The sequence below is a fragment of the Macrotis lagotis genome, chromosome 1 (genome assembly GCF_037893015.1).
Source record: "Macrotis lagotis isolate mMagLag1 chromosome 1, bilby.v1.9.chrom.fasta, whole genome shotgun sequence".
In the NCBI taxonomy this organism is placed as follows: Eukaryota; Metazoa; Chordata; class Mammalia; order Peramelemorphia; family Peramelidae; genus Macrotis; species Macrotis lagotis.
Genome location: NC_133658.1, coordinates 572418263 through 572429625, shown reverse-complemented (window position 1 = coordinate 572429625; position 11363 = coordinate 572418263). Strand labels below are relative to the sequence as shown.

The 11363-nt window shown below is 39.2% G+C and overlaps 1 protein-coding gene across 1 annotated transcript in view; it reads right to left on the bottom strand.

The window, feature by feature from the left end:
• Positions 1–665: 665 nt before the first annotated feature.
• ARHGAP31 (Rho GTPase activating protein 31) overlaps positions 666–11363 on the bottom strand; it is a 191182-nt gene continuing 180484 nt past the window's right edge. The window contains exon 12 of the mRNA XM_074214579.1: positions 666–10772. Coding sequence (XP_074070680.1) covers positions 8286–10772 — 2487 coding nt within the window. The 3' untranslated portion in view covers positions 666–8285. The remainder of the gene's footprint in view (positions 10773–11363) is intronic.

Genomic DNA, 11363 nt, shown 5'->3' with positions numbered 1-11363 from the left:
AACGTTCAATCTGAAGGAAGTGAAAGCTAGAATATTGTGCATAGTTCTAGTTACCTTATTTTATTATTTTTTTAGGGGGTTTTTTTGCAAGGCAAACGGGCTTAAGTGGCTTACTCAAGGCCACACAGCTAGGTAATTTTTAAGTGTCTGAGAGCGGATTTGAACCCAGGTACTCCTGACTCCAGGGCTGGTGCTTTATCCACTGCACCACCTAGCTACCCCTTGGTTATCACATTTTAGGACACTGATAAGAGTTTCTACAATAATGTCGGATTCAGGCTTGGGTTTCACTTTTGCCCTGTAAAGCCTGGTTGAGTACCATTTCCTGAGAAAAGGCAGCTACTTCAAACAACTCTCAATCTCAGTTTGGTGACCCCCTGACTCAGTCCCTATGGAAACCATATTAACCCTGCTTCCTGTATGCCCTATCTTATAAAAAGTATGCTCTCCCCACTACCTGCTGCTGGAGTCTGTTCTAAACCAGCCAAGCTATTAATTGAATAATTAGCCATTCCATTGCAATTCCTCCTTAAACCATGGACTTTCTGACCCCACTTTTTTTTAAATTTATTTTTTATTAAAGATATTTGAGTTTTACAATTCTCCCCCCAGTCTTGCTTCCCTCCCCCCCCCCCCCCCACGGAAAGCACTCTGTCTGACCCCACTTTTTGACCACTCAAGTGGGTAAACAGGATTGTTGCTACCAACCATGCTATAGGAAGATTGGTTGAGGGGAAGGGGGACAGATATAATAGCTGTCTTTACATTTTAGAAGGTCTGATTGTATTGGGAAAGGATTAGATTTGAATTGTTTCACTAGAGAACAGCAATGGGTGGGACAGATGAAACTTGATGTAAGGAAAAATTATTTCCTGACAAATTTCAAGGTTAATTGGGTTGCCTTGGGAGGTAATACATCCCCTTTCATTGGAGGTCTTTAAGCAAAGGCTTTATGACTATATGTCATTATAGAAAGGATTCAAAGAGACTTGTTTCCAAGTTAAAGATCCTATGATTCTTTAAGCATGAAAGTTCCTGAGAAGCAAGTATTGCCACACTAAATATAGATCTTGTGAACTAAAGATGCTAGATTATTCTTGGATATGGCCAATAACATTTCTCCCCAGCCCCTTGCAAACACACAAACATTTAATTTTAAAATCAATAAGATTAGTATATGAAACTCCACCAAAGTTATATTGCAATGGTTCATCATGTTTGGAGGTTCTAGGTTCTTAAAGACAGTCAGGAGAATACAAACTCTGGTAGATCCTATCAAAATGAAACATTTCTAGAGCAGACATGATGATACTATCATCTGAGGTCCAGTTTTGCAAAATTTGAAGTGGTTTATCACTAGCTTGGCTACAGGGTGATTAATATTTTGTTTTGTTACAACTCCCAAAATACTATTTACTAAGAGAGGATTTAGCTTCTAGGTTTGTCGAGAGTATGCACACTGCTGAAATCACATTTTTGGCATGACATTAGCTTTAAACTTTAGCAACCCTTTTGTTCCAAATTCCAACTCTACCCACAAAAGGTTACGAAATTTCTGGTCCAGAAACTTCTCTGGGGGAGTTCAGGGCTTGACTTATCCACAATGCAGGATGAAAGGTTTTAGGTTGTCTTCAGGTGATACCTAGAATAACCTAAAAGAGAGACTATTTAGCTCTGGGCTCATGAAAAAAGTGAAATGGAGCTTGATTAAGCCCCAGAACATTGCCAGTCTTGGCAGTTTATTTATGTTATCTTCTGATAGTTGTAAAGCTATGATGTTAAAATAATCAAGGAACAGGATTTTTCTTAGTGGTGATCACTTTTTCCCTAGAAAATATTTTTTCCTGTGGTTCTTGAGGTTTTTCTTGGCAGCTCTATTTTAAGAGAGAGCATTCTTTATCAGCATCAAAAAGGACTGTCTAGAAGGGTGAATCTGGGCTATGTTAATGCAGTTTCTTCAGCTTTTTCAATGAAGTTTGACCTGGGAAGCAGTCATGTAAAGCCCCATTCCAGGGTTAACCTGCCAATGCCACTCTTTGCCATCTTTTTTTTTTTTAATTAGGTCTCCCTGGGGTGACTAGGTGAATAGAGCACCAGCCCTGGAGTCAGGAGGACCTAAGTTCAAATCTGACCTCAGATACTTAATTACCTAGCTGTGTGACCTTGAGCAAGTCACTTAACCCCATTGCCCTGCAAAAACCGGAAAAAAAAATTAGGTCTCCCAATCCCACTGCTGGAATTACAGCAGCCACTCGTGTACCCACTGCTGACTGATACGGGAGCTTTGACTTACTCTATTTTCAACCTGGGCCAATTCACCCCTCTTCAACCAACCTAGTGGCCCCTCACTCCTAGAAGTTCACCATATTGGCGCAAGAATTTTTGTAGACCTCCCCAATTGACTTAGCCTACTGCAGCTCGGAACTCCAGAGCTTGTGACCACCAGCCTTAGACTCCCTGTTAATAAAGATTATAGGCATGCGCAATCAAGCCATCTTTGCACCTCCATTTTAAACACTGGACCTGAAACTGGGTCCCAAACTAAGCATGATTTAATATAAAATGAGAGGTAGTTTCTTCCTGACTACCACTAATTAACGATCTTAGGCAAGCCACTTTTCCTGAGTCTGTTTCCCATCTATAAAAGGGGATGAAGGAGTAGGAATTCAATTATCTCTTGGGATCTTTCTCTCCTAATGTTCTATGATCCAGTGCCAGTTGATAGAGTACCATACCACATGTCAACCCCAACATAAAACTCCAGTACCAGTATCAAGACCACTACTTCACTCCCAAACCCCAACCCAACCCCAGAAATTATCCTGAACAAAGTCCAAACAATCTAAAATCATGACCTTGTAAATGCATAAAGGATGTTTTATTCTGATACTAATATAACCAAGATCTAATGAGCATCCCAACATCCTCTCAAGTTCATTTTCCCAGCACAAACACTATACTTTAAAATATTTATTAGTATAAATTTTGGAAGCATAACAATTATCTTTAATTATACATTATATGTTTCTCTGTATATGTTTAATGTAATATTTATTCATATACTTTATTTTAAATCAAAAAAAAATTTTCAATTATACCTTGGAAAACAGGTTCCTGTATTTCAGCATACATCTGAAATCCCGTGGCTTTCAAATAGAAACCTTTGGAAAAGTGCTTCACCTTGCAAAATCATAAATCAGGACGTACTATGGTGCTAAATTATTGCAAAATCTTGTAACTCATCCAATAATACACATTCTAATATGGTGGTTCTTTATGAACTTCCTATACTTACGCTCTCTCACTTTGTTAGAAAAGTAATCCTTACTCACATTTCCCTCCTTACTTTCAAGAAATATTTTTACATGCTTGACACCCTGGGATAATCCCCAATTATGTTTTCTAAAGTGGTAGAGCTCCCAGCTAATCATTCCTTATCCTTAGACTATCATTTCCATGTTTAGACATTTGTTCTCTTCCTTCTCTATTCCTTAGTTGCTAAAATTGGTTGTATTGAGTTGGGTGAGGGCTACTTATAATTTTTTCAGCCAAGAAATTGGTCTGCCTTGTTTTATCCCTGACCCTTAAAGTATCTGGAATTACCCTTCAGGAACACATCACCCTAAACTTCAAGGCATCATCTGAGAGACTAGGCCATATTACAGTTTATTGACTCTCATCTAGCTAGGTGAGCATCTAGGTGCTAGGTACCTCTAACCGAGATCTTCCACCCCAATTCCAGACATGTAAATTTTGTGTTCAGTAGTGTCCCTTCATGTAGGAGACTCCAAGACACATGTTGACATTCCCTTTTCCCCACCACCCTTCCTCTTCTATCCAATTTGGGCTAGCTCTTTTCCTTCTGTCACATAATAAACAGTAGAAATAAATACAATTATCTAACTTGTTAGAACCTAAACAAAGCTTCTAAAATCTGCCATTGAAGAATATCACATGTGAACCTGCCCATTTTCTGATAAGAAGGTAAGATCCAGAGATAGAACCAATTAGGTTCATTTAAAACCACTTGAAGCTTAGTTCTGACTTAAAATATGCAAAGCAAACACCTGCCTAAATAGGAACTAGTTCACCAAAGTCATCAAAGCAAAACACTGAAAATTGGAATATTGCTCAAACACCTCCTAAAGTATTCCTGGTTTTATTTATTTAATATAAACCTTAAAGGAGTCATCCTCCGTGCATGATAAAGAAAAGGAGAGAAAGTGGTCAAGAATCAAGTGTGAGAGATTAAAAAAAAAAGCCAGTCCTAGTGTTGCCACTGGTACCGATAGAATGTTATGAAGTTCTCAGCAAATTGGACAGGCACTTTTATGGAGTATTATCTGGAGAAAATAGGGGAGGGGGAGAGAAGGCACGGATAGTTATTTTAATTTGTTGACATTTCATTTGGTATTAAATATTCTCAAAATGGTACTCTTACCTTTGATAGGAACCACATAACCTTTGGAAAATACCTATCTCAAAATAGGTATTGAGAGAACATTACATAAACAACATTGCCCTCTCAGTTTCTTTATTCAGTGTTTCTAATTCATAAAAACTCTATCTTAGTTGCCAATACTTTTTGTTCATAATTTGAAGTTATATAAGTAATACATATTTTAAACAAATATTGCTCTAACAATGAAAGTATCTTGCATTTGGTAGGCACTTAATGTTTACTGTTGCTGCTATTTGATACTTGAATTTTTAATGTCCTTAGAAATATTTTGACTCAGACTTCACTTTAGTTTAGAGCATCCATCCTTATTCCCTTGTTTTTTTTCCTTCTTATTCAAATGAATCAAACTAAAAGTCAAAACTTGCATTTTTCATCTGAATTTTACAGTTAGATATCTCGAATCTGGTTCATTTTGAATAGTAGAATCTTGAAAATCTGTGATTAAATTCAACTGCTTCTCTGCTTATGGCATTTTGGGACAGGATGAAATTTGTATAGGTTAACTTCAGATGATTTGGGGAATTTCCCAAGGAGTTGGTATTGCCATTTTCTCTCTAGCATGACCCAGATCTATAATACTGTAGTGTCTTCCTGAAATAGCCACATTGGGAAATGGCCCAGCATCATAACTTCCCCAGTCACTGATGACCAGCCTGACTCCCCCTTCTACTCTCAGAGGATCTCAATTCCAGTGCATGAACTATGTGAACAAATGGGGAAGCCCAAGGTATTTTTCCTCGCTGGACAATGACATCAGATGGATCACTTTTTACTCAGTGGTTTCAACGTATTACAGTAAACCTTGCAGGGGGTGGTTTGCTTTACCATTTATAAATATTGAAAGAATTTCTTTAGTACCACACCTATATCCACAGCAGCAGTGCCTGAGAAAATCTCCATGAAATTAGAATCAAGAATCAAATAGAATCCTAAAGAAGGTACCACTGTTTTTTGGCAATTCATTCATGGAAAACTGATAGAGTAAGTTTCTCAACTTCCAGCAAAGGCATTCTGAGGAAAAGTCAGCGTGCAAAGCCTGTAGATTTTGACTGATTTGGAAAGGACAGTAGAGAGAAAAAAGAATATTTCTCCTTGGGCAAATTCCAATGAACTTCCACGTAGATTCTTGAAGATGCTTCTCTAAATCTACAGTGTCAGAATCATAAGTCAAATTGAAGACATATGCATGTATGTGCATACATATTTGTCTGTGTATAGTATGTAAGTACACACATGAAATCAAACACTGAGCAATGAAAATTTAATCACTTATTAATAAGCAAACCGATGGCTTTTCAATCTAATAGCAAAAGAACAAAAATGAACTCTTAGTGTGTTAATAGTCAAGAATTCAAAATAGTATAATCTATTTTAAATCTCCCTTTACTGAACTTGGAGATTTCCTGACTGAAATAAAATGTTGAAGCTTTCATCATTTATATTCTATGTTTATATGGGACAGAGATGGTAGTCCATATCAAAGAGCACTTGGTGAAAGCCTAGGAATTGAATTGTCTCAAAAACTAATTTTTTTAAGGGTGGAAATGTACCTTTGGCAGATGAAACTACTTTTACACTTGAAATTCTTGGATATCAAATTCATAACCTCACCACAACTATTTTTACTTAATGTGACTCCAAATGTCATTATATGCCAATCAAATCCATTCATACAGGTCAATTTTAAAGGATATCCTCTTACCTTACCCCCTGAATATCTACTTCCTCTGCTGTGCCCATCCACCATTCTCTTACTCTACTTAGGACATGAATGGGATAAAATTTATATAGGTTGATTCAGATGATTTGGGGTATTTCCTAAGGAGTTGGTATTACCATTTTTCTAGCATGAGACCTGTTAGGAATGTATCAAAACCAACCAACGATCTTGAGCCTCTGTTCAGCCTATCTCAATTTTCCTGGTATACAGGTCTCTCCCCCAGATCAACTAGTTCATTACTTCCTACACAATAACCTGTCAGATACCTCTGATCAAGACATCAGTGCAAAAAATGTTCTGGTTTATTGGAAAAAAGTGAATGTTCGATTATTGAGTTCTCACATTTGCTAAGTTGTATGACCTTAGGCAAGTCATTTTCTTTTCCTGGGTCTTATGTTTATGAGAGACTTGGCATCTAATAACCCTTCTCGTGCTAACATTTTTGAATTTATAAATGAATGATGTGGAAAGTCATTAGGTCAGTGCAAGGCATCATCTTGCCCAATTCTTTGATGGACAAGCGTGTTAGCTAGGACTTGATCTGAAAAATGGATAGCAAGGGTAGAGATGACATGCGCTACTAGGGAAAATATCAATATGGTCCCATCTCCTTTTGACCTACAAACAGGAAAGTTTCCTTTATTGGGGCAGCAAAGCAAATGAACTGGTATATAGGTTTATTTTGTCTTGGAGGAATTGAAGCTGGAGAGCTTTTTTTCCAAAGCCTGACTCTAGATTATGCTAAGATTGTTTTTCTTCCATCCAATAAGAAAGGAGGAACTAATGGGGACTAGAAGAATGTTAGGCTAGATTCTTCCTGAAGTATCTGGAGAAAGTAGACCAAGGAGCATGTATGAGCATGAGGATGGATGGAAAGAGAAAGGCTCTCTCAAATCTATGAGAACTGAGAAGGCAGAGAGAAAGAAATGATTTATTGGCACACTTAAATGTATCTTCTATAGGGGTGGCTCTTACCTTGGGATAGATAAGGACAGGGAACCTCTTCCTTAGCCACTGTCTCCCTTCTTCATCCTTCCCCCCACAGTAATCACCCCCCTTTGAGGAAAGAGAGGATAAGGAGGAATCTATTTCCACCAGCTAAAAGGTACAATTCCAGATTTTCTATCCAGGGACATATATTATAACATATTTTTTCATTCTGACATTTGAAAGAAGATTTGGAGGGAAGCAAAATAACTTCAATTTAACCCTTCAGTGCCCCTAAATAAAAAGAGCTTCTATCATTATCAGAGCCCTCAATGTCTTTCTCTGAGTGACTGAGTTTGTAAATGAGTAAGGCAGGCAAATTCATACCCTGCTAAATATAAATGAGAAAAAGTCTCTTTTTAATTGATGTTAATCATGGGATTTGTTATGGTGCTTTAAGAAATCTTCTAGGCTGTACCTTTAGTCAGTAGCACCAACTTGGTGATATGAACAGATGTGAGCCCACCAAGGAAAAAGTATATTTGTTAATCCACCTGCCTGAATTTCTAAGGACCCAGTAGGTTCATATTTCCAAATCTACTCCCTTTTCTGATAGAATTTTATAAAGTATATTAGAATTAGGTACTAAAGAAGCATGAGCTTTAAAAAGCATTAAATAAAATGAAGGAAAACATGAAACCAGAAACCTCAGAATCAATCTCTTCTGATACAGGAAAAAGATTTTTCTTTGTTGCAAAGGTTGTTATCATTATGGCCAACTTCCAATAATATTAGATATAGATAACTTGGATGAATAAATGCAATTCAAATAATTTCCAAATTGCATTTTAGTCATCTTTCAATGAACATGTTTCCCCTTAGCTACTAATAAGCAGGAAAATGAACTGATCTGAATTTCATTTTGATCTGCCCTTCCACTGCACACCCCAATCCTGTTGGTAAGTATTAATGAGCACCTGAATGGCTCCAAGATTGTCAGTAGAATGGCTAAAAAAAAGGGAAACAAAAAGCCTGGAAAATTCCAAAACTGCCTAATTTTCCCCTGGAATAAAAGAGTTTGCCATAAAATAATACACAGGTAAATCTTAACAGAGCCCTGTCGTCTTTTAAGACAGAATTAAAGGTTCCAAGTGAAGGAGTGGTGAGTAAAGCATGTCATTCTATTTGCCTCCCACTTCTTCCATCCAGTATCACCGATCTCCTCTGGGGCTGGTAAAAGCAACTGGTTGATGTCTCTAGTCTCTGACCATTCTTAGGGATAGTCATTTTGTTCCTTAGTGTGACTCCTTCTGGAGTCACCCATGTGTTCTCAGCCAGCTCACCACAAATGAGACCAGAAGAAATTGTTTGGGTGGGGCTTCTGATAGGGGAAAGTAAGACCCTGGAGTCTGAAGAGGAAGATGGGTGATCCATAATAGGAAAGGGAGGGCTAAACAAGATTAGGCTTTGAGGTCTTCCTGGCCTTGACCTGTGGAAAGGTTTGGAAACCCCAGATGATCGCTCAATTTTTGAAGAAAGTGGATTGTCTCCAGATGATTCTGTTTCTGATGTACGTTTTCTGCAGGGACCTGAAACATCTTGGGAGGAGAGGAGGCAAGACACACATGGATCTGGAGAAGAGGTGTGGTCAATGGATGCAAAAGATGTGGGGTCTGTCTGGATGGATTCCTTGTTTTCCTTTCCTTCTTGGTTTGTGTTCTCTTCTCTAGGTCTCCCTAGGGAAGGAGGTGAGTTTTCCTTAGCTGACTTTGGAGGTGTCACACTGGTTGGGCTGGCCTCTGCTTTGGCCTTCTCTACTGGGGGAAGGGCATCATCCCCTGTGTTCTGAGCCTGGAGTGGCTGTGGAATCTGAGTGTACTGAAGCTTGGGTGGTATGACAGGTACAGCCCTGGCCTGGCACATTTTGACCATGAAGGAAGTTCTCACTGCTGACACACTCACAGGGGCAGAATTGCGACGACCTGTTAGAGCATGAGTGATCATATCTAGGTCCTGGGGACCACAGTGAATTCTCCAGGGGTCTGCTTTACCATGAGGTGAGGTCATACAGACGGAGGACCATGGGTAGTTGGGATCTTCCCTTTTAGCTTCAACTTGGTCATGGAGTTGGCTTCCAGGCGAACTGAGTGAAATCATATTCTCAAACCTAAAGAAGTCATTTATATGAGGTACACAGTCCAAGTTGAGAGAAGAAGGTCTATTCTTCCCTTTAGGAGGTACACAATCATTATTCTTTAGCTGTAACCTGGGAGAAGGAAGCCAATCACTTTTGGTAATGAGAGACATTCCAGGGCTGACCTTATCCTGAGCTCCAGGTGTATTATTTTCCCTTACATTCTCTGATTCTAAGTGATGGCTAACTTGTTGATTCATGGGCATCGAAGAGTCTGGTGGAAGGTTTTCTTGATCGACTTTTATTTCTTTCTCTGTAAAGCAGATGGGACTAGTTCTTCCTGTTTTGGATTGTAAGTCTCTTTCTGAATTCATGCCATGGACATCTTCTATTCCCTCTGGCTCTGAGAGCTCTTTGGAATGTCTTGATGCCTTCTTTTCCCAGTCACCATTTTCTCTGTTAGGTGACAACAGCTGTAAGGGGTCAAAAACTATCAATGAGCCCAGACTAACCCAGTTACTCGATGAAGGGAATGGATGAGTCCACTGATTTTTCATGGTGGTTTCACTGTCTAGGGAATGACTCTGAACGAAACTGGGTCTATGAGGGAGCTTCTTGTCTCTTTGATTCAGGAGAAGGAGCTCTTGTGGCCGAGTTTCCTGAATATCTTTCAGTGTTGGAGAATGAAGAGGACTTGTGACCCAGTGGTGGTCCTCCCAAGGCTCTACCATTTCTAAGCTCTGTGGTGCAATGTCAGTAGAAGTGTCTTCTTCATCATAATCAAAGGTTTCAAGCATTAGACTGGTTGTATCCCTCTCCTTAGGTGACATGCTTCCAAATTCCCTTAGTGGGCAACCTCCCTCTGAAGCCAGTTTCTCTCTCTTCTCCTTGGGATTTTGCATTTCACTCTGTGCTGGGACAACTTCTTCTCTTGTGTAGAAGCTGCTGGGGTCATGAGGATTGTCCAGAGCCTGAGTTTGGTCTGAATGAGGATTAGTTCCCATACCCTTTGAAGTTTCTTCTCTCTCAAGGCTCTTTATTCCAGAGTCTTCTTTCTGAAGAGTTTGCTCTAGAGGTAGGGGAGGTAAAAGTAGGTTCCCTGAGCTCCCCATAAGTAGACTGTCCTGTGGAGAAGCAGAGTCAAGTGGAATCATTTCCAGCATGGGAGTCATTGTAGAGTTGGCCCTTGTGGGCTGGTTTGTGTCCTGTTCAGTCTGCTGGTGGCTGTGAGGCTGCTCTGGGTTCTCTTTGGCTCCAGTCATAGGGACACGAGCACCCTCTGGAGGTGGGACCTGAAAGGTTTTATCTTTAGTCTCTTCCACTGTGCCTGAAGACAGGCCAGAATCATCAGAGAAGTCCTTTGTCCAAGGAGAAAGGGTGGTTTTTGGACTTGAAATAGGAATTGGTTGACTTGAACTGATCTTTGGGGCAGCTGATGGTAGGGGTTGGAGCTCTTCCTCAGATTCAATGATTTTTAGCTCTTGTTGAATTTCAGGCCACACCAGGGCACTTGAAGAGTCATCTTCATCCTGAAATATATCACAAATTCCTTTATCTCAAGAGAAGGTTTTTATTTTTCAATTCTGACATTCATGCATTTACTCACTCATTCATTCGGCAAACATTTATCATGCCCTAACTATGTGCAAAACACTTAATAGATACTAAGTACAAAGACAAAAATGAAAGAGTCTCTGTCCTCAAGGAGGTTACATTCTACAGAAAATGAACCTGGGCTTTCTACTGGGTTTCAGAAAAATTGCTAGTTTGTGAATATTTGGATGTCAGGTACATCCTTGGGTTCATTCAAATAATTAGTGATTGAATATACATATTCACTTAAGTATAACTTATACCCGAAGAGACCATAACAGCCAAAATTTGAAATTCTAACAGCCTGAGACTTTGACTTATTTTACTAGTCTCTCTCCTGGCTTCCCCCATGTAGTGTAGATTCTGGTTTTCCCTTCTTTCTGTCCCTCACTCCACCCAGGAAACCTCAAAACCAAAAGGCTTATTTAGAATTGAAGAAATCTAGTTAGGGTTTGGAAAAGTTTTCAATCTTTGAAAATTTCCCTACCTCAAGAGTTGGCCTACTCCTACTGAAAACTGGTTAAGTA